A 23,628-nucleotide genomic window follows, 5' to 3' on the forward strand; every position below is an offset into this window, starting at 1 on the left:
AGATACTAGCACAGTCCCGATAGCACAGTCCCGAAGTTACTGATTGATCGAGGAAACTGCACAATCACTTTTCCACATCCTCCTTCTCCTCCTCATCCTTCTCCATAATCACATAATTTTAAAAAAACAAACAAACAACAGGAACAAGGAAGTGGTTGATCTAGACCCACTCCCTCACACACTCTTCCCACCATGACCTTGAAACCTATAAAGCCACCTGCCTCTATCAGAAAGTGTCAAAACAAGAGAACACACCCTCAACTCAAAGAGAGAAAGAGAGCGTGACACCTGCGGCACTGAGGACAACTCTGTGCAGGAGACCCGGGAGTGCATCAGAAGCATCTCCGCTGAAATCCTTCCTTCAGCCAGCCAGACACACGCAGGACACAGGAGAAGCACAGCACAGCTCAGGATGGCCGACAGTGAAGATGCCAAGAGCGGTGATGAGCGTCCCAAATGGGATAACAAGGTCCAGTACCTGTTGACCTGCATCGGCTTTGCTGTGGGTCTGGGTAATGTGTGGAGATTCCCATACCTCTGTCAGGTCTACGGTGGAGGTGAGCCAGCTTTAATAAAACACACAATTAATTATGTCTATGAGGGAAAACTTTTTTTTTTACATTTTTTTGACTGACATCTGCAGCATAAACACTGGATAGTAGCGTTCTACAATGATTAATGAATAAGCTTTAATCAATGAAAATGAGTAAAAAATATATCCATAAAATATATCCAAAAATATATTCTTTTTTGTGCATATCCAGAAAATGTGCTATTTTAAATTTTGTAAAATGAACATACAATTTTGGAAAACAACCACGCACGATCAGCTGGAAAATACTAAGTCTAAGTACTTCACCTTTATACAGTATGTTCATGGAGACTTAACGGTCACTCTTGAAACAAAGCTGCAGAAACACAAAAATATGACTTTGATACAATATGTGTAATTTATACAAGCCTCGTTGAGTTCCGGTTGATATCTAGTGAACAACGCTAAATAAACCAAAGGAATAGTTTCAGTCTTCTAAATAGTGACCCTGCAAGATTCCAAGAGTCACTGCAAAATCATAATCTATGACTAGTCTGTGACTAATAAAGTCTTTAGATGTGAGAGGGTGTGTAAAAAGACTTTATTCTTTCAAAAAACTTTTCAAAGTCTGCTGATGTATGAGTAGAATCATTAAAATAAGCACACTATGTAGGAAAACAAGCATACAATATTCTAAATGGTGCACAATCTAGTCAAATGAGCATTCTCTTAAAAAATACCTTGCAATGACTCCTCCCGGGCTCTGTGGTGAACCATGGATGATTGTTGGAGATTTTCACAGCCACCTGACAAGAGAGAAATCAAGAGAACAATATAAAAGTAGACATGTCTAAAGATTAACACGCTTCATTCGTGTGATTTGGCTGCAGATGTTTTTACGCTTTCTTTGATCAAAGACATACAAGTTTACAAGTTGCTGAATGATTACCGGGTTACATCTATACTCCCATCTTAAAATTAATTGATGTTCATGTTTACCAAACCCACATACAGACTAAAAGTAAACAGTTGATTTATTGTCTCAGTTAAGAGAATTCTGTTATTGTCGACTGATTCAAAAATAAAAAAATCAAACTAAACCATGTTCCATTCCCCAGGTGCGTTCCTCATTCCCTACCTGATAGCGCTGGTGTTTGAGGGTCTTCCCCTCCTCTACCTGGAGTTGGCCATCGGCCAGCGTGTGCGTCTGGGCAGCATCGGAGTATGGAATTCAATATCCCCTTACCTGGGAGGAGTAGGTGAGTGTTACAGTCATTCTGACCAAATACAAATGCTGCAAGCAAATATCAGCAATTCCAAGAAATTACCAGTGCATGAAAACACAAAAATATTTGATGTAAAATTGAATACAGAGTTAACACAGACAATGCAGAGATAGTTACAATAGTGTTGCTAAGGTAGATTGGTTTCTATGCTAAATAAAGCTATAGGTTGCTGATGGTTGCTAGATTGACTTTAAAGGGGTGGCTGCTAGGTTGTTGCTATGGTAATTAAGATAGATGTTAGGATGGTGTTTGGGTACATCTGCTGGTTTCTATGCAGAATAAAGTGATTGCTCTGCTGGTTGCAAGGATAATCATGCTGGTTGCTATGTCAACATTATGGTGGTGGTTGCTTTGTTGTTGCTAGGGTAGATATGGTTATTGCTATGCTAAATAAATGGTTGCTATGCTATTTGCTGGGGTCATTATGTTGGTTGACAATATTTTAGTGGTTGTTAAGTTGTTGCTACGGTGATTCAGATGGTAGCTAGGGTATTGATTAGGTACATCTGGTGGTTGATATGCTGAATAAAGCGATTACTAGGGTAATTATTGAGGTTGCTATGCTGGTTAAAAAGTTGATATTATAGTGGTTATTTCTAGGGTAAATTAGATGGTTGCTAGAGTGTTTCTAGGGTATGGTGGTTGCGATGCTAAATAAAATGGTTGCTATACTGGTTGCTAGGGTAATCATGTAGTTTGCTATGGTGGTTGCTAGGTTGATATTAAAGTGATGGTTGTTAGGTTGTTGCTAGGGTAATAAAGATGGTTGTTAGGGTGTTGCTAGGGTACATATGGTGGTTTTCCTGCCAAATAAAGCAATTGCTATGCTGGTTGCTAGGCTAATCATCTTCCGTAAGGAACCACCCAGCATTCCCACTGTGTCAGTCAATAAGCAATCAATAATACAGGAGACATACAGATATCTCAGGTCAATAATTAACCACAAACTCACCTTCCAACCAAACACACAAGTAATGTACGTCATGTCAGCAACGCCTCTTCTTCCGGAAGAAAATGTGAAAACTCCAGGTCCACCAATCAGTACTAACAACTTTCTACCTTCAGTGAATCCATAGTCACTTTTAATATAAGCCTGGTAACCCAAAATGATAACAATGAGCAATAAAATAATTGGATTGAAGCAAAAATCGCTTATTAGTATTTGCAGTAGAAGGACTACATTAAAAGGAACTCAATTAGACTTGGACAACACTCACTCAGGCCAGAGGTAGAGGCTAGAGTTTAACATGGTCTTAGGTGCTAGGATAAATGCTAGATAGGATAGCTATCAATAGTGTATAGCAGCTAAAGTTATTATTTCCTGTTCTGATATGATATGTGTAAGGAAGAACAGCACAGTGCATTTGCATGCACTGCAATTACCAATGAAGAAGGTAACAACACAGCTCTATCTCTAGAACATTACAGTAAACGTTCTGCTTATTGTGGTCAGTGCCAAACATCCTGTCTTGTCTTGAGGTTTATCAAGCCCACTTAGCTATCAGAACAACATTTCTTGAGGGTTTTAAATATGCAAGTTTTAGTCTGAAATGCTCTGAGAGACAGGTCTCAGAACTCCAAGTCCTAATATAAATCAAGAAGCAAGTTCAAAGTGTTGTCCAACGGTGTGTCCAGGTGTGGGTTCTATGATGGTGTCCTTCCTGGTGGCTGTGTACTACAACACCATCTTGGCCTGGGTCCTCTGGTACTTCTTCCACTCCTTCCAGAACCCTCTGCCCTGGAGTCAGTGCCCGCTCAACGAGGACCTCACAGGTACCAAAGCAATTTTACAGATGTTTTACATTTCCTAAAATGTTAACAGAACATTACTCTGCTATAGAATCGAATGGCATCCTATGAACTTAAAGTCCATGCAACGATGTAACTTTTGGTTCCGTTCACACATCAAAACCCTCTCTTATGAAGTGATTTGGGATCAAAGCCCTTTATACAAGTAACTGGATTAAGCATCATTTGGAACATGTTGTCTTCTTAAAACATTGCTGACTTTACAAGAGTTATTGTAGAGTCTTGTTCTATAATCTGTACTCTTTAGCAGTCCTTCCTCCAACCGAGCAAGCCCAATGTCCGAGCAAATCCCACATGTCTGATGACAGCTCTACCTGAGTGTGTTTTCTCTGTTTGTGTCCATTGCGTGTCTTCTGTGCCTGTGCCTTTGTGAGTGTTTGTATGTAGGGAATAGCATTTTGAACTTTTAATTGTACAGTGTCCTCTGTGCATAACATACCATCTAGAATCTTGTAATTGTACAGTGTCTTGAAATACGCTTATAAATAAAATGTATCACTTTCATTACTATTGCTAGGCTACGTGCAGGAGTGTGTGGACAGTACTCCCGTCAACTACTTCTGGTACCGGCAGACACTGAACGTGACGCCCGACATCGAGATCAACGGGTCCCTCCAATGGTGGCTTGTCGTGTGCCTGGTCACAGCCTGGTGCATCGTCTACATCTGCTTCATCAGGGGGATTGAAACCATCGGCAAGGCACGCACTGTTTTAATACCAGCAGCTCGTCCTCCTCATCAGCTTTGTTGTGTAGCACAAGCATATTCTCCTCTTATCACATTCTTCAATCATTTCTACCATCACTGAATACTGTGATGGTGAATAAGAGCATCATCATAAAATGTAATGAATGATTGTGTATAAATATGAATATAAATATCAATACAAGACAAAACATGTAACCCTCTTCATGTTAAACATTGCTTTGTTGTATACAGTAATTCAACCTTGAGATGGCTGACTATGTTTATACATTAATCTGGCCTAGGCAGTGTATGTGACGGCCACATTCCCATACCTAGTGCTGACCATCTTCCTGGTCCAGGCCTTGACACTTCCTGGAGCGACAGATGGCCTCATCTACCTCTTCACACCTGATGTGAGTGCTTCACTCATACAGTGTTCTTTCAAGCTCTTTTTGACTGTAGAGAGGAAAGAGGAGTTTAGAACAGCATGTCAAAGATGTAATTCCTCTATGGCCAACAACAGACCGTGACATGACAATGACAATGTGTCTTTCGTTGGCCCTTTGAGCTTATTATCTATATATTTTATTGCTATAGTGGGGCAGTTAAGCACACAAAAATGATCACTTGTGGGTTTGAATCCCCTCACAAAGCTGAAGATTTGGCCAAATCCAAAACCTTTGTGTGTAGTATCAACTTTTGTTTTCAGTGTACCCACACCACTCACATCTACATTCATTTTAAAAAAAAAAACAATAGTAGTATGAGTATCATGGTGAGATTAGGCTATTATAGTATTCTGTAATGTTAATAAACATATCAAATTGAACAGCTACACTCATATCTATGACTACACTATTATTGATGTAGTAATTATTGATCTGTTATGTCATTTCCTTTCTGATTATATCGAAGCTGTAAACCAGTACACACAGTAGCACATACATGTACTTTTTAACACACACACACACACACAGGTTCCTAACATACACACTCTGGTTTTCTCATCCTCAGTGGAACCTGCTGCTGAATCCCCGAGTGTGGCTGGATGCTGCAACTCAGATCTTCTTCTCCCTGTCTCTGGCCTTTGGTGGCCTCATAGCCTTCTCCAGCTACAACCCACAGAAGTAAACACACCATTGCTAACCCACCACTGTAAACAAACCACCTTCTAATACAATTTCAGACAGAGCTTAGCTCAGGTATTATGATGCCAACATTTCAAAATGAACATCATGATGTAGGCTTAAGAAGAGATGTACTTTCCCATGGCGTTTGTATCCCGGGCACATCAACTGGTTAAGCCTTGTTACAGCCTCCACACAGTGTTAACACACGGCACGTACACTTACACTCAAGCTCAGCTCTGTACACCTGTGTACAAGTCATAACCACACGTTTTCTATCTTTCAGAAATGACTGTGAGAGAGATGCTGTTCTGGTAGGATGCATTAACAGTGCCACTTCACTGTATGCCTCCATCTCAATATTCGCCATTCTGGGCTTCAAGGCAACCACAAACTACGACACCTGTGTGCAGGGGTACGTAAAGAATATCTCCAAAACGTTAAGAAACATGGCTATACATTAAGAATAGACATGGAGCATCACACTGACAAAGATAATCAAGTTACAAGAGACAAAAACAGTTTTGATATTGCCCTTTATATTTCTATTTCCAAACAGCAACATCTTGGCACTCACCAACGCTTTTGATGTTGCCGATCAGAACATAACCTCTGACAACTACGACAACTGGCTGGACCACTTCAATCAAACAGATCCTGCTAAAGTCTCCAACTTGAACCTCACCAAATGTGACCTCCAGACATTCCTGGATGAGGTATGAAGGGACAACCTTTACTACCTCAACATACAGTGAGAAGGGAATTAACTGGGGTAGTAAGACAGCCTCCATAGGAAGAGACAAAAAACCCATAAGACATTGGATACGACCATAACAACAATGACCTGTATATGATCATACTGTACCTACCCAGAGTGCATCAGGAACAGGCCTGGCCTTCATCATCTTCACTGAGGCCGTGATTTCGATGCCGGGCTCTCAGGTGTGGGCTGTGCTCTTCTTCGTCATGTTGTTCAGCTTGGGGCTCTCGTCCATGTTTGGGAATATGGAGGGGGTCCTTGCCCCTCTGCACGACCTCAAGGTGGTGCCCAAGTGGATGCCTAAAGAACTCTTCACCGGTATGTGAGCCCACTGTGGGAAACACAAGTTAAACGTGTCAAAGTGTAAATATCTACAACATGCCTAAATATTATTTTCTTAGCAAAAAATTAAAAATAAAAAAAGTAAATATTTAGGCCATACTTAAATAGTTGTACCTTACATATTTTTTTACAACACATATACACCTGACGTTACATAATGTATGTGTGTGTGTGTGTGTGTATGTGTGAATATTTGAAAGCCATGGCCTCATATGTTAAATAAATTCGAAGCATATCGATTGGAGCTTAGAAATGATTAAAGTCTACAGAATAGGCCATTATATTGAGAAATAACAATTAAAAAATGAACTTCGCTACTCTCTCGCTCTGAATGATCTGGGGATTTGTCTCTCTGCCAGGCATTGTTTTTCTGGTGTCGTGCCTGGTGGGTCTGGTCTTCACCATGGGCTCAGGGAACTACTGGCTGGAGATCTTCAACAACTATGTGGGCTCTGTGTCCCTGCTCATCATCGCCTTCTTTGAGCTCGTTGGCGTCATCTTCGTTCATGGAATGGGACGGTACGTACAGTACAGGCCCTTTCCAGTTGCATTTCCTGTGGTTCAGAGTGGCAGAATTGGTTTTCATAACCCCTACCTTTGGAACTCAACAAAACAAAAATGTATGCTTCCATTCCCTGTTGCTTTTTGGTGCAAGTATAAATATGTATTAAAATGCTTTAATTGGACCTAATTGCTCTACAGGTTCAGTGATGACATTGAGTTTATGACGGGGCGGCGTCCCAACCTGTTCTGGAAGGCGTGTTGGATGTGCATCAGCCCACTGCTGCTGCTGGTCGTCTTTGTAGCCTACATCATAGTTCAGGTCCAAACAACACCCACCTATCCAGCCTGGAACCCAGACTATGTAAGTGCACCTCAATATTTACAGCTATGTGGTTGATTTACATGAAAAATTATAGGCTTAAAAAGATCTATGGCCCCAGCCGTGGCACGACTGGCTGGGGCACCTGCACCGCACGCCGGCGACCCGGGTTCGATTCCCGCCCCGTGGTCCTTTCCGGATCCCACCCCTACTCTCTCTCCTGCTCGTTTCCTGTCATACAGATACTCTCTACTGTCCTGTCCAATTAAAGGCATAAAAAGCCCAAAAAAATAATCTTTAAAAAAAAAAAAAAAAAAAGATCTATGATTTCTGACTGCACCTTCAAACAATGGCAAACAAACCCCTCATGTACTGTACCATCACAGTCATCAGAATGTTTTGTTTATGATTGATAAGACAAGCATATCTTTAGCACAGTCTTGACATCTTTTTACATGTGCCGGTGTCAGTATTTTTTCCCCCCTGATTTTCAGTCAGAAAAACAAATACTAGAAATACAAAAGTGGCAGGGTATATAATGTTTTGCTTTACTGTGTATTTTTCATCATGTGTTTGTATAGGTTGACTTTCCCTCGACTGAGGTCAAGCCGTACCCCACTTGGGTATTTGCCATCTGTGTCCTCTTGGTGGCAATTCCAGTGGTGCCCATTCCCATAGTGGCGTTATACAGATTTATCAAAAAGAAGTTGGGCAGAGATGAGAGATTAGAGGATAGCGGACCAAATCCATATGCCAACGAGGGCTTCAACATGGACTCAGACACGTAGACGGCAATGGGGACTAGCGTGATGATAATGAGAACAACATTACATACTGTTTGATACTGTTTCAATGAAGAGAACTGTGCACTAGTTTTCTGTACTTTTTGCGTTATGGAAAACCTTTGGATAACTTCCAAGACAAAAAAAATTATATTGAAATGTTTAAGCTTCTTGTTTAAGCTTTTCCTGATGTAAAAAGAATCACAACTGCCAAAGAGATCCCACAGCGGAGGAGTACTCTAATGGTCAAGAGTGAATCTAGTGGCAAAATAGCAGTCTTCTGTTCTGTTTAACTTTGCAGTAATTGTAGCTCAGTATATGCTTCATATGTGAAGACATTTGAAATGTTCAACAATGTGAACATACATTTTAATTTATAGATTTTGTCTTTGTAACACACATCTACTGGTTGTTTTTCATGTGAAGTATTTATTTATCTTCTGGAAATAAAAGTGCATAGAACATGGAAAATCAGAAACCATCTTTGAATAAACATTAATAAACATATTGCAACAGATCTCTTGCTTGTCATTTTTGATTGTGCTGTTGCTCTTGCTGTGGGGACAAGGTTTGGTAACTGACAGTAACTAAGGTAGTTTCGCATTTTGAGCTAATGCAGTGAGACAGTTCATCTGTTGGACAGGTAAACAACTTAAGCCACAGTGAAAGTGGTAACTTCACGTTGGAGATAAGCTCTCTTAAAAACACAAAACAAACATGGGGAAAAACAGGGAGTGGAGGAGAAAGCAGAGATGCTTTTGATCTTGACAGTTGACCTTTCACTCTATATTTGAATGGGTTGAATTTTACGAGAAATCCTGATACGGCCATTCAGTGTTATATCAATGCAATGAGGCCTTTCCGTGAACCATAAAGCAAGTGAAATGTATTTAGTCAGGAGTTTTTTTTTTTTTTTATCCCATTAAAGTTATAACCGAAACAACATAAAAAAAGGTGTGGTTGTGTAAATGATCTTTCCTCTGATATGTCCCAACTCATGACGAGTAGCAGATCGTGTCTCTATTGCAGATGAAAACACAAACGCTTCCTCCTCACACGCTTCTTAAGAGTAAACATCTGGGCCTCGGCACAAGTCTCGCTGGTATTCAGTTGATTGGTTTTAGGGTGGCCAGGCTTATTGCCTTACCAATCCCCTAACAAGGAAACAACCAGGCTCTAGCCTAGAGCCACATGGAAAATACAACCAGGCTCCAACAGCATGTCTGAACAACACTCACATTGAACCTTCATCCTCATGAGTAACATGTATCCAGTGACATTCTTGAAGGGAACAGATTCAGGCTTTGGCTGAAAAGGCCAACAAATCACATCAGTTTTGAACCACATCACGCAGTGGCCAAATATACAATGAAAGTCAAGACAGTTGTTGTCTTACAAGTTCCCTTGGCAAACTGCTCTGATGTCTGTCTGTCCCCAGGCTGTTTCAGTTTGTTCTTCTTTGTTGACCTGTGAGAGGTGAAAGGTCAGGCTCTGATGGCCTTGAAATCAGGTGGCACTCTGGGGGTGGCTGCTTGGCGGACCCGCGCCAACCTTATTCCTTTCAGAGCCCTCTCCAGACGCCATTTTCCTGGCAAGGAGACCAACAAAAAGGGTATAGGAAGCAACAAGTTACACAAGTGATTAAGTGTTTTAAAAACATCAAAATACATCAACAACAAAGACACAACCATGAATCAGCAGATTGGCCTTCTTCAGGGTTACACTTCCCACATCCTACATACAACAGCAGTTTAAAAGTGAAGGGTGAGAAGAACATTACTGGACGGGAAATATGGCTATGATAATAGCAGAGCCATGGATCTGGCTTCAAACAAACAAAATCTATAAAAACAAAGAGTAGGAGAAAATACAGAGCTATGTGCAGAGTTTGGGGGCCAAGGCACAGGAAAGTAAAAGGTACAATACTTAAAAAAAAAAAGAGTACAATATTGTTGCTGGATTAACCTAGCTAGCCTGACCAGCCAGACAGTAGGGTCTGGGAACTCACCGTAGGCAGGGCTCAATCGGAGGGGTGGGATAAACAGTTGTCTTTCACACTAAATGAATCATCTTGTTGTTTTCAAATAGCAGGATGCGTAACCGTCGCAACTTCTGGTCGCATGTCAGTCACCATTATGACATTATGACAATGTGATTGGTCCGGTGATTCTTCCATTTCCTAGCTCCCAAGCTCCGGAGCGTTGCTAGACTGCCCCGGCAGCCAATTAGATTTGCTGCCGCTAGGGGCGTCTAGAATTCTAGGCTAGGATTAACCATGATTTGGTATCAACTCTTTTGCTGCAACGTTATGTGATCTGGTAATGAATTCCAAAACGTTACCCCTTTCACCAAGAGGGCTGTCTGGGCAAAAGACATTTTACAGTATGGAATTCTTACTGTAAGAAGAATTCATAAGAGAAAACATATTCGCCCACAAATGTTTGTGATTGCGATGTGTTTGCTGGTTTAGTGAACAGTTAGGACAATTACATGGCCGAACTTTCTAAAGCCACAGCAGTCACGGCTCACTGAGATGCTCAGTGTTCTAAACAGGAGTCGTCTAAATCATGGTGTTCCGTAGAAGTGTAGTGAGGATATGCTCTAGTGGTCTAGTGGTTCTGTGACAATCAATTCATCTGAATGAAAAAGAATGAACTGAGCAGAATGCTTTGGCATTTGCTTAAAATCTGACAATGGTGGTACCTTCTATGCCTTTTGTCCAGGATTTTAAGGCCTTATTGTTTCAATTGTTGATTGGTTGGCTGGAGACCAGGTCGTTAAACCATTAGACATATAAGAGAGTATCATAGAATTTAGAAAACAGGAGTTTTAGATTAGATTAGATTAGATTAGTTTAGATTAGATTAGATTCAACTTTATTGATCGTAATTGTGCAGACAACGAAATGCATTTGAAGTCTAACCAGAAGAGCAAAAAAGCAGAAAGTGCCATGTGATATACAAGTAGAGACACGTGGTGCATAGACAGGACTTTGTATAGTGAATATAGTGCAGAGTAGACAGTAGTAGACAGTTGGTTTACAGAAGGTGGTTTAGAGTAATACACAGTACCGGTAATTTAAATATAGTTATGTGCAGTGTATTAGCAGTTACCTTATAAGAGCAGAGTAAATATGGCTCTATGTAATATGAACACTGTATGAACCATGGAGGTATTATAAGAACTGGAGAAAGTGAACAAGTCCCGCCCCCATTCATTTCAATGGGAATGCTAGGCTAGTGAAAATTGCCAAAATTGAACGATTTTTTCAGGCTTCAACATGCCGTTTCAAGGGGCTTGTTTCCGGTGACGTTTTACTTAGCCAATTAAGTGCCAGGTTACTGATTGACGTAAGGTACAGAAGGAGAGCTCGTGCCCACACTAAGCTCGTGCATAAGCTGAGAGTGGAACAGCCCACCAATCAGCATGAGGAGAAACGGCACCGGACATGATGTATTTCTGGAAAATGGCAACGAGTAAGTGCCTTGCTAATCTGCGAAGCTTATCAGTCAAATCCTGACCCCCTGATATGAACAGTATACAGATACAGTGCGTGCAATGTAGTAGCAGTAACATTATCATAGTAGTAAGAATAACATAGATATGTGCAGTGTATTAACAGAATATACTATAAGAAAAACAGAATAAATATGTACATGTAGAATAGAATAGAATATATACTTTTTTGATCCCGTGAGGGAAATTCAGTTCTCTGCATTTAACCCAATTTAACCGAATTAGTGAACACACAGCACACAGTGAACACACAGTGAGGTAAATCACACTAACCCAGAGCAGTGAGCTGCCATGCCCAACCAGCGGCGCTCGGGGAGCAGTGAGGGGTTAGGTGCCTTGCTCAAGGGCACTTCAGCCGTGGTGGACTGGTCGGGGATCGAACCGGCAACCCTCCGGTTACAAGCCCGATGCGCTAACCAGTACACAACGGCTGCCCCATATATTCAGTATGAACCATATAGACTGATATGTAGGCTACAGCTATGTGCAGTGTGGTAACAATACCATTGTAGTGGCGAAACAGTAACATTGTACGAGCAGTAAGAATAAGCGTATGTGTAGGATGAAGAGCAGTAGAATATGGCTATGTATAAGTGTAATTACTTTATGTGCATTTGTAAATACATAGACATTACATAATGTAATTACACTTATACACTTTGCAAACAGAGTGCTGTGATTTACTGTGTCTGTTAAAAAATCTAGGAATACTGCAACTATTCCCCTTATCAAGTGAGTGTTTCATATAGAGGGTGCAGATTGTGATTGGCCTCTAAGTAATGTAACAGTTGTTATGAGACAATCTTCTCCAGGACCTTGGAGAGAACTGGAAGAGAGTCATTTTTAAGCATCTCTAGATTTAAAAAGTGCTACCACCAGGAAATGTTTCACATCCATCTAAGTGGAGCTGGATGGGAGTTGGATGAAAGGCTACAGTTGACGGAGCAGAAAAAACATATTCGCCCACAAATGTTCGTGAATGCGATGTGTTTGCTGGTTTAGTGAACAGTTAGGACAATTACATGGTGGGACTTTCTAAAGCCACAGCAGTCACGGCTCACTGAGATGCTCAGTGTTCTAAACAGGAGGAGTCTAAATCATGGTGTTCCGTAGAAGTGTAGTGAGGAGATTTCTGGATAATTACAGTAAGAGGACTTTGCACCACCATTACTGGAAAATCACTGGAAAATTACTGAACGGTGGGAAAATATTTTGTTTCCTGTTCAAAGTTCATGACAGGCCTGTAGTAGGTAGAATTACGTGATAAATATGGGTTATGATTTGATTTAAATAACAGATAACACTTTACTTGGATAGCCTGGGTCTCTTAACAGATCATCGATTCAGATTCAAGTCAGTCCAGTATTTTTGTTCAACAGTTACTGAGCATCACCTCCACCAAATCCAACCCCTAACCTTTACCGTGTTTGAAATGTGTGTCAACAGATAGTGTGTTGGTAATCTAAGCAGTCAAAGTGTGACCAGATAACACTTTTTTCCCCACTAACACATTGAGGAAGAGAGGCAAAGTGTATAAATAGACAAAACATCCTTCGTTAAAAAATGTTTGGTTCTCAAAACATAAGGCCTTCATTTGACGCCACACACGCCTAAGTATAGTGAGAGGAAATTCATTTCTCTGCATTTAACCCAATCTAACCGAATTAGTGAACACACACAGCACACAGTGAACACACAGTGAGGTGAATCACACACTAACCCAGAGCAGTGAGCTGCCTGCCCAACCAGCGGCGCTCGGGGAGCAGTGAGGGGTTAGGTGCCTTGCTCAAGGGCACTTCAGCCGTGGACTGGTCGGGGATCGAAACGGCAACCCTCCGGTCACAAGCCCAAAACCCTAACCAGTAGGCACGGCTGCCCCTACCAGCTGGGATCTCTGGTCAGAAAAGATTCCTGATGTGGATGTGGATGAGGCATGGTGTCGTACTTTACATACTTTGACGCAGGTGGGGGAGAAGGCGACGGTAGATGTGGCGGTAGCGGACAAAGACCCACTCAAACGCCAGGCAGTAGAGCAGCTGCACAGCCTTAGGCCTCAGACAGCCACCATGAGCAGAACCCAGGGCACCATCTAAACACAAGAAACAGACAGAGAGAGAGAGAGAGAGAGAGAGAGAGTAGAGAGAGAGAGAGTAGAGAGAGAGAGAGAGTAGAGAGAGAGAGAGAGACAGAGAAAGAGAGAGAGAGTAGAGAGAGAGAGAGAGCGAGAGTAAAGAGAGAGAGAGTAGAGAGAGAGAGAGAGACAGAGAAAGAGAGAGAGAGTAGAGAGAGAGAGAGAGAGAGAGAAAGAGAATGAGAATGAGAAGAGAGAGATACAGCTCCACATTTATTGGCACCCCTGGTAAAGTTGAGTATGAAAAAGCATCAAATAAATTAAAATGGTAGTTTGGAGATCCTTATTATAACACACACAGATACACACACACACACACACACGGAACAGAGGAATCCCAGCTGAGTGTGGGCCATCTCTGACTGACCGTGGTTGTTCTGTTTGATGCAGTTGTATGTGGTTTTGGCCATCGCCCAGACCATCCTCAGGAAGAAGGCTGGACTGGTCTCCACAGTCTGACCTTTAGGCAAACCCTGCACACACACATGGAATCTGCACAAGAGGCAGCAAGAGCAGGGCATCAAGGGATGAAAATCAATCACACACACAGACACACACACACAATGAGAACTACCCCGGCCTTGAGGCCACCAAAAAGGTAAAGTTCTATATTTAAGCCCATTAAGTAATACCAGGAGTGATAACCCTTGCCCTCTCCGCCACCCTGCAGTCAAAACAACACCCCCCCACCCCAAGCACACACACAGACGTCACCATTGCCCCCCCCAACCAACACACACACACACACACACACATACAGACGTCACCCTTGCCCTTTCCTCCACCATGAGGTCGACCCCCCCCACCTGCCAAACACACACACACACACACACACACACACACACACACACACACACACACACGTCACCCTTGCCCTGCCCTCCACCCTGCGGTACACTTCCGCCCTGCTTCCATCAGGGCCCGTAAACAGGTGGCATACATAAACGCAGGGGCGTGGCCCAGCCCAGTCCAGCGAGCGACTGGCCGCCATAAACTCATCCTCCACGTTAAACATCAACCTGCCAGGGCTCCACGCACATGCACGCACTTACACAGCAGCCCGCCCCGCAGGGCTGTCCTTGGTTCTCCCCCAAGCAACACCGAGTCCAAAGTCTCTGCTATCGTCACTCAACAATCATATTCTGACCATAATGATGGCTATGGAGGTTTTTTACAGTGACTTGCTGTAATCCCATGCTACATGTGTGGGACTGGGGACAGAACAAGGCTGGAAAATAGACGGGCAATAATATCTATATTTTAGTTATTGTGATTAACTGATAGGTTTGGGAAGAGGAAAGATTGCACACTGCCTTTTCCCATGACCCCTGGTAAAACATGAGAGAGCCGTTACCTCATAGCCTGGAGAAGCACTATCTTGTAGATGTTTTTATAGACGGTCTCCAGGGAATTGGTCTAAACAGAAGATAAAGGCTTTTAAATCAGGTGAACATGAGATAAACATGAATGACACATGTGGATAGCTGACTGCAGTATCATCCTTGTTGAGGGCAAATGGGATTATTTTCATCACTGGGAGGCGATTCACTCTAAACCCTGATGGACAGTTTCCATACATGGATTAAGTCTAATTGTAATTCTAATCTGATCTCCTATAGTGATTTCTATTCCAGTTCCATTCCAATGGTGATTTTCATGGCAGTTTTCTTTTGATCAAGGCCTAGACTTAATCCATGTTTGGGAAAACTGAAAGAGCTAAATAATAAAAGCTCTATTGAACTAGTACAACAAGACAATGAGCAACTATTCACCCTGCTTAAATAAACAAAACTTAGCTGAACTGTATTTGAACTGTATAAGAAACCCTTCACACTCTTCACTACTGACTTTGGTGCCTCTTTCACTGTCCTACCACCTACCAGGCAATTGAGTCCTGTGAAGCCAAAGCTGCCATTACCAGTATATTGATCTTTTTATTTTATTTTACTAGGTGAGTCCAATTGAGATCTCACATTTCTATTTCAAGGGAGCCCTGGGCTCACAAGGGCAACAAATTACGCTTTACAAATGACAAATTACACTTTTCTCCCCTGGTGTGTGTTTGCATAGCACTTAGTGTGTCACTTTGTCAAAAACAGTTTGTCCATGAAATGCAGTTTAATGTAACACAACGTAGTGTATCTCTGTGACAGAGCGTGAGGATGCAGGAGGGCCGCTCACCCGGAGGTCCAGCAAGATGGCGTCACACTTGAGCCGCAGGATGGTCATCAACTTCCTCCTCATGAACAGAGCGGGGGAGTGGGTGGAGCCTAGGGTCAGGCTGTAGCGCAGCAATAGGCCAGCGTAGCTGAGGCGGAACAGAGCGCTTTAAACAAAACAGATTTCTAACGGGAAATTCTTGCCTTGGCGACAAGGGGGGGTATTGCAAAAAAGCAGCAAGCTCCACTGCAAAAAATATCATCCTTGTAACACATTTCTGATATAATAGCTACTCAGGTGAAATCTTATTTTGCTGTGTCGGCTTGTGTTGTGGAGGTGAAATAGTATTTTGCTGTGTTGTGTTGTGTCCTGCAGATGGCATATACTCCATAAGAGGATGACCCTCTGGTGACCCCCACCTCGAGTAGTCGTTGGAGACGTCCAGGGTCTGTGTGTCCAGCAGCAGGCCGCACCAGGGGAAGAGACAGTGCTGGGGCAGCACCTGCACCCCGGGGAACCTCACGCCCTCCTCCAGCGGGAAGTTCACCGCCACCTTCTGGGGGTTCACCACACAGCCGTACTGGGGTACCCCCGCCAACAGGGTCCTGCCCAGCGGGCACAAAGCAGGCAGAAGAAAGAAACCTTGTCTTTTAGTCTCTTCTCAAACTCTTATTCTATTATTTAGTTAATCTTTCTTTTCATGATGTCAAATGTTAAAAAAAATAATTCATGTCAAATTACTTAAATTTACTGGAAACCCCTTAGGTACAACATTTTAAAAACCATGCTTTATATAAATGGCTCGACTTCATTTGAGCTGACTCCATTACAATGGCTATAACAGCAGTATAATCTATTGCTTATAGAACTTTTCTGTAGTCAAACGCACCTTTTCAAAATGAGAGTGGGAAAGGGGAACAGCTTATTCACAAAAATAGTTACACAGCAGCAACTTGCATGAAGTGTTACGGTTGTGTGTTTGAAAGTGAAAAAGCCATTGGAGGTTTATAGTATGCCTTTGGTTGGAGACTCACTTGAGAAAATACATGGCTCTGTTGAGTTTAGGGGTGATGAGGAGAGAGTCATCCACCAGCCTCATCAGGCACCTAATTCAAGGGAAGGAAAAACATTGCAAGCCAGGGTTAAAGGAGAGGTCCTTGAATCTGCCAAAAGCTCGTTGATATGTGCGATCAAGAACAAATCAAACACACCCTCCCTATTCTATAAAGAACTATTTTAGGGGGCTTTAAATGCTTTAATCAGACAAGACAGGAGAGTGACCCAGAGATGGAGTGGACTCATGGGAGCAGGAAATGACCCGGGTCGGACTCAAACATGGCACGCTGCAACCAGATGTGCCACAGCACCCCCCTACACCCTCACTTCTGTGGAACAACATTGGCCGGGTTTCCCAGATTCGTTAAGAAGCCTTAGTGCTAATAACTTCTTAGGAGCGTTCTTAGAACGTTCTTAGAGCGCTCCTAAGAAGTTCTTAGCACTTAAGAGCTTTTTATCAAATCTGGGAAACCCAGTCCTTGTTGGTTGGCGTATGGAAACCACCTAATCTATCTACAGGACCACAGTGTTTTTGAGCAAACACATTATATAGACAGCAAAAGGACCAAACAATTTCCACTAAATTTGATGAGGCATTATGGACTACAATGAAGCACCTTGTCATGTTCCTTTGACACATTTACAATAGTGACACCTACTGGCCAGATACGATTCTGCAGGGCCAGTTTTCACCTGCACAACAAACGATTTTGATTTTCTGCGGAACATTTGATCAAGGTACAGCTGCCACCATGACAAATACATCACAATACTGAGGCTACTTCATGACAGCCACAGTGCTCTGCAACAACGCTCTGAGCACGAGCCCTTCACTGTGGAAACAGGAGTTAAACAAGGATGCATCATCATCGCACCCATCCTGTAGTATGCCATATTCATCTCTACCACACTCCACCTCACTGGCCAAGAGTGGCCTGCCACAGGGGATCCAAATGCTGTACAGGACTGGTTCAAAGCCACGGGCAAAACTAAACACACCACCATCATGGGACATCTAGCTTTAAACATGAAGAAGACCCAGGTCCTATACCAACCTACACCCAACCAGCCATCAATTCAGCCCACCATTAAAGTGCACAACAGTACTCTTGATAATATTGATCACTTCCCCTACCTACCTCGGCAGCCTTCTCTCCTCTAAAGTGTGTGTGTGTGTGTGTGTGTGTGTGTGTGTGTGTGTGTGTCGTACCCTCCTCTCTCAGTGACGTGGTTGAGCAGGGACTTCTCCATGTGCCCGTAACACAGATTACACAGCATACTGGACACAACCGACCCCTGAGGGATGCCGCAAACCTGCCGGAACGTTCTGGAACAAAACAAAAACAAGAAACATAACATACTGTATGAAGTACCCACAAACATGTAAAACCACAACACCTATAAGAAGACCTTGAATAATAATAATAAAACAAAATACTGATGGATGGATGGATTTATGGGTGGATTTCAAAGATACTCACTGCTTTCCAAACCGAACAACACAACTCGTAAGCATCTGTTTGAAAAAGTCAAGCACGTCTCCACCCTTTATATCTGGCGAGTTATACTACACGAAGAAAAGGGCGGTTAGAGAAGTCCAAGGGTCTCAAGAGGAGATTCCAAGGGTCTCAAGAGGAGCTCACACAGTCAAGCCAGCTTAATTAAGCAGGAGTACATCTTATGCGGTTAATGTTGCTTCTATTGATCACCAATAATTCGGACTCACATTCTCCACCAAAATGGCGTTGTGGAGTTTGCCGTTCTCCTGTTCCTGCATCACGAAACCTTTCATATTGATACAGGCCTGGCCCTCCGCCTGGTAGTAACACACACACACACACACACACACAATTATTTAACAGGAATACAAATATAATATCCCCAGCAATTAATAAAATGATAAGGAATGCTATGTACAGAAAGAGAACATAGTGTGTGCGTGTGTGTGTGTGGGTGTGTGTGTGTCTCCGTATATATCCTTATTGTATGTATGAATGAACACAATCAGGAGATGTACATTTGCATGTACAGTACATGTTCGTATCTGGGGGTGTCCACAGGAACTCACCCTTGTGCAGAACTGTTTCCTCAGGCCCTGCAGGGGATCGCTCCAGACTTTGGCGTAATAGCGCGCAGAGAAGGCCACGTCCTGCACAGGCAGAAGCACCTCACTGACCACACGCACAAGCTTGTCATGAGGCAGGCTGTCGTACGCTCCACTGACGTCCACCTACCAGAGAAAACAACGCAGAAATACTGTATTTGTGTCATTTCATTTTCACAGTAGACAGTCTAAACAAAATAAGTTTGAACGGTTTAATGCAGGTACAGTACTGAAATGCTCAACCTTGACTAAGTACGGTACACACGTACGTACACACATACACACACCTTGACAAAGTACAGTGGTGTGGGTTTGGTCTTCTGCTGTTGAGCGGTGGTCTTTAGGACCCTGTGGATGTCCTGCCGTCCCCACACTGCGGAGCCTAGCAGGGTTGGCGAGGACTTGACACACACGCCCAACACATCACGCAGGTTCTTCACACTCCGCTGGAAGCGCTGGACAAAAATAAACACAAACACCACTACCATAATACATACATGCTCTGGACGTACAGTGGTGGTCTTTTCAAAGGCTTACACTCAATTTAATCAAATCTAACACTCAATTTGTCTCAGTTGCCAGTGCTTTGTAGGGCAAACCTTTCTCTTACCCCCCCCCCCAAAAAAAAAAAAACCCACAGGAAAGAGAGCCCTGTCCTTCATCTTCCTCATGCTGGAGAACACTATTGCAATCGTAGAAAGCTATATTGACACGGATACACCATGTATTCTTCTATAGTAAATATCATTTTTCACACACCTTGGTTACAGGATCCGTGCCCACGACTCGTGTGATGGGCCGCATGCCGTGGGTTTTGGGGATGAAGCGAAGTCGGGCGGTCACTGTGGTCTTGGGGAGGGACGCCACCTCCATTGGCGTAAGGGTTTGCCACTGGCCCTTGGACTGGTACTCCCTGAGAAATTGGGGATGGCGGTAGAGTAGTGGTCAAGGATAGCATGCAGTCTGATAAGTTGTGGGTTCAATACCTGGCTTGCACTGTTGTGCCCTTTAGCAAGGCACTTTCCCTTAGTTGCTCAGTGGACAATGGCCATCGCAATATACTTGATATATGCTAGTTGCTTTGGATAAAAGCATCAACGAATAAATGTACATTTGAAATTGAATTAGGACCAGGTTTTTGAAGTCAGCTTTCAAGGTGGATCAATACTGAATGCCATGAATGCCGTGATTTAGCACTATTATACGGCTAACCTTGATACCGTCTGTGTTACTGTGCGTTCAGACCAAAACCGTCAAAAGCGTCAAAGTCGCTGGTGAAGCTCATAGCCCGACGCTCAACCCAGTTCGGTGCATTCGGCGCCGAAAGCGTCAAAGCCATGACGTGAAACATTTTGAACAAACCACAAGCAGCAATCCTGCGAGTTTGACATTCTGATTAGTTGACGCCGAACCGTGTCATAGCTCATTACCATAAAGTTAACTGAGGCTCAACTTTTTTTTGACGCCCGTGAAGCTCATGAAGCCACGCTCACGCCCAGAACGCTTTTGACGCCGGTAACGCCGACTCTCCATAGAAAATGAATGATTTCCGGCGCTCTTGACGCTTTTGACGATCTTGGTCTGAACGCACAGTTAATCACACAGCTACTCATGACTTATACAATTTATACACTTACTAAGAAACCACATGAGCAGCAGCCACAATAATTATGTTCTATGGAGGGGAACACAACATGCTTCACCTGAATGCCAGGTTACGAAGCTTGTTCCAGACTTCTCGTCTGTAGAACCGTAGGGCATGCTTCCGGCCCATGCTCTCTGTGACGTAGAACGTGGCTTTGACCAGACCCAGCACGTAGCTCTCCAGCAGCCAGGACAGGAACTGGCCCAGGAGACGCTCCCGGTACCGGTGCTCACTGGGACCGCGGGCTGAGTGAACAAAGGGTGCAGAGAGAGGATAAGGAGGGGGGAGATGGAGAGAAAGAGAGAAAGACAGAGAGGGTAAAAGAGTGGGGGAAATAGGAAGAGAGAAAGAGAGAGAGAGAGAGAGTGAGAGAGAGAGAGAGAGAGAGAGAGAGGGTAAAAGAGTGGGGGGGAAGGAAGTGAGGGAGAGAGAGAGTAATAGTACTGCTATTGTAGTACTTTACTATTGTTCACAAATCTCAGTGAAGTAGTATGTTTACAAAGATGTCTATATCAGTTTAAAGTATATGTTTTGTCTCTGTAATTGTTGTTATGTCTTACCTTTACATGTACCAATTGCTTTGGCAATACAAGTTTTCATTTGTCATGCCAATAAAGCAATTGAATTTGAATTTGAGTGAGAGAGAGAGAGAGAGAGAGAGAGAGAGAGAGAGAGAGAGAGAGAGAGAGAGAGAGAGAGAGAGAATAAGACATGAATGGTGAGATTGCCTAGATAGAACACTGATATTCCACACTGATATTCCACGTTCCACCACATTGCACATACCTCCGGCCTTGAGGCCCAGCCAGTGGCAGTCTCGGACCTTCACGCGCCACATGACCTGCGCCAGGGAGAGGCTCTCAAACTTGCCCAGCCTCAGCAGCTGCTTGACCCGGGCCAGGAACAGGGCGCGGTTCTGCTCGGACCCCCACAGCTCCTCTGGCACCACGTAGAGAAGACACTCGCGCACAAACAGGTAGACCCGGTAGGGTAGGCAGTGGGCCGTCAGGAGAGACGCCATGTCGTTCCCCGGCCCGGTGCCGGCGGCGGTGGTGGCTACCGAACACTTCTTGCGCAGGAAGTGGACGTAGGGGCACTTCCTGTGGTTGCGCAGCAGGCGGCTGAAGAGAGGCGCCATGTTGAAGAAGCGGCGGGGGAGTTTCCTCGGACGGGGCTCCTCGCCGCGCAGGTAGGCCTCGCCCTGCAGGAACACCAGGCGCACCACGTCGGGCCCCTGGAGGCCCCTGGGGCCGTTGGCCCCGCACGTCGCCAACTTCCTGTTGAGCAGGAAGCCCCTGAGGCCGCCGCCGCCGTAGAGAACGCGGAGAATGCGGACGAAGCACTGCGACGGCCGGGGAGACGGCTGGTCTGCTGGCTTCCAGCTGAGAGAGCCGTGAGAGGTGGCCGCAGCCTGGGCTGTTCCTGTGGCCCCTGTGGGCTGCCTGGAAACACAGGAGTTTGTATTGATAGCCTGAGAGGCGTTGATGTTGTGATGGGAGGTCTGTTCACTATTGATGATATCGGTATTGTGACTTGGCCCTGCAGAATCACATGTCCTCTCCACTGCCGGGCAACGCCTTCGTTTCCCCGGTAATCCCTCGTCATCTCCAGAACCTTCCTTTCCATCGTCCCTCTTCCTCTTTCTTGAAACTTCTCGAGAACGTACCATGGTCCTTCTTAACCGTCTCTCCTGCCTATTCCTTAGTGGATTGGCTGGAGGAGGATGAGAAGTTGGTTTACTAAGGAGGAACCTGGATGAGGCTTTGGCCGACATCAAGTCATACACAGGCACTCCACACACCTGGAAAAGACAGGTGGGGGGCGCAGCGGTAAATAAGGAGCAGTTTCGCAGCAGGTGTTGGGTGAGATCGGTGCCCAGTCGCTGGTTAATTTTCTTCCAGAGGTCACTGCTGTGGATAAACGCGGGACTCATGGTTATCACGCCGTGGAATTTGAAGGGATCTGCATCCCCGTCTTTGTCACTCCACAGGTAACCAAACTTGAGGACATTCCTGGTCTTGTTCTTGATCATGGTGTTCAGGACGTAAGCGAGGACCTCGGGTAACGTGCTGAGCTTTAAAAGACAGATGTGAAAGTGATGAGTTTAATGGCTTAAATAGTCCACGGTTTTCGCTGGTAGACTTTCACTTAACAACACCAACGCATTTCAGAGCAATGCATTTCAAAGTAGCTGCTAATGGGCTACAAGAACGGCACTTATTAGAAGACAGTATGCAACCTTGTACAGTAGTGTGCGTGCATCTGCTGTCTGAGAGGTATACGTCCCGTTAATATATCTCGCAAAGGAGTAATGATGTAAACGAGCGGCATGTATTAGATCTCTGCATTTGCTAAAAGTCTGAAACCAAATGAGTCTCGTCGCACAATATACATAAATAGAGAAAAATACCTGGTTGCTACTTGGAGCATCTTTCAACGGTCTCTCAACGCACACGATTAGCCCTTTCAGCAGTGCCTTGAAGCGACTGGTATCAGAATCTTCCACCAAGGTTACCTTCCTGCCATCACTGAGAGTGACACCGTCGACATACTCCTCTATCGTTTGGACAGTTGGATAAAGTGAACGAAGTATGTCGAGGAGACGACATAAACCAACATCTGCCATGTCTTTCCTTTAAAAGACCACGGGATAGTCAGAAGTGTCCGTCGTACTCGTGTTCATTTCCAGACTTCCTGTTTTGATCATTCCCGCTGTACGAAGGCGACCAATGAGATTTCAACAGAGGTGTGTCCTGATCACGCACAAACCCAAAGCTGAACCCAGTGACAGGATGGACAGATCAGTGAACATTCTGATAACCAAACTGCAATAAACCCTTGAATGAATAAACGCATTGAATGTAACATC

General features: G+C 43.9%; 2 protein-coding genes across 3 annotated transcripts; one reads left to right on the forward strand and one right to left on the reverse strand.

Moving 5' to 3' along the window:
- Positions 1–412: 412 nt before the first annotated feature.
- On the forward strand, positions 413–8,655 carry LOC134073153 (sodium-dependent neutral amino acid transporter B(0)AT3-like). Its single transcript, XM_062530137.1, has 12 exons — positions 413–557; positions 1,651–1,791; positions 3,454–3,591; positions 4,145–4,326; positions 4,616–4,726; positions 5,328–5,440; positions 5,727–5,855; positions 6,000–6,156; positions 6,314–6,518; positions 6,902–7,061; positions 7,245–7,407; positions 7,947–8,655. Exons 1-12 carry the CDS (start codon positions 413–415, stop codon positions 8,151–8,153), a joined length of 1,851 nt encoding a protein of 616 aa, XP_062386121.1. The 3' UTR covers positions 8,154–8,655.
- On the reverse strand, positions 8,594–23,421 carry tert (telomerase reverse transcriptase). Of its 2 annotated transcripts, XR_009937152.1 has the most exons (17): positions 23,170–23,421; positions 21,546–22,833; positions 20,818–21,004; positions 19,874–20,027; positions 19,402–19,569; positions 19,079–19,240; positions 18,737–18,826; positions 18,492–18,577; positions 18,221–18,337; positions 16,989–17,060; positions 16,374–16,559; positions 15,976–16,102; positions 15,149–15,210; positions 14,162–14,286; positions 13,618–13,752; positions 9,544–9,735; positions 8,594–9,455 (listed from the first exon to the last, which is right to left on the reverse strand). XR_009937152.1 is itself a non-coding variant. In XM_062528897.1 (16 exons), the coding sequence occupies exons 1-16, from the start codon at positions 23,383–23,385 to the stop codon at positions 9,632–9,634; spliced, it is 3,279 nt and encodes a 1,092-aa protein (XP_062384881.1). In that variant the 5' UTR covers positions 23,386–23,421; the 3' UTR covers positions 8,594–9,631. The 2 variants fall into 2 exon arrangements, 1 of the variants encoding a protein (XP_062384881.1); XM_062528897.1 differs by having other exon boundaries at positions 8,594–9,735.
- Between the last annotated feature and the right edge of the window lie 207 nt (positions 23,422–23,628).

Source organism: Sardina pilchardus, chromosome 24 (assembly GCF_963854185.1).
Source record: "Sardina pilchardus chromosome 24, fSarPil1.1, whole genome shotgun sequence".
In the NCBI taxonomy this organism is placed as follows: Eukaryota; Metazoa; Chordata; class Actinopteri; order Clupeiformes; family Clupeidae; genus Sardina; species Sardina pilchardus.

Bases quoted from the DNA above. Each gene is read 5' to 3' on its own strand.
- LOC134073153 (XM_062530137.1), top strand. From the start codon at position 413: ATGGCCGACAGTGAAGATGCCAAGAGCGGTGATGAGCGTCCCAAATGG. The intron at 6,519-6,901 runs GTATGTGAGCCC...TCTCTCTGCCAG, and splicing joins GCCTAAAGAACTCTTCACCG to GCATTGTTTTTCTGGTGTCG. The intron at 7,408-7,946 runs GTAAGTGCACCT...GTGTTTGTATAG, and splicing joins CAGCCTGGAACCCAGACTAT to GTTGACTTTCCCTCGACTGA.
- tert (XM_062528897.1), bottom strand. From the start codon at position 23,385: ATGGCAGATGTTGGTTTATGTCGTCTCCTCGACATACTTCGTTCACTT. The intron at 22,834-23,169 runs GTATTTTTCTCT...TGTCTTTTAAAG, and splicing joins ATGCTCCAAGTAGCAACCAG to CTCAGCACGTTACCCGAGGT. The intron at 19,570-19,873 runs GTGTGTGAAAAA...ATTTTTGTCCAG, and splicing joins GCACGGATCCTGTAACCAAG to CGCTTCCAGCGGAGTGTGAA.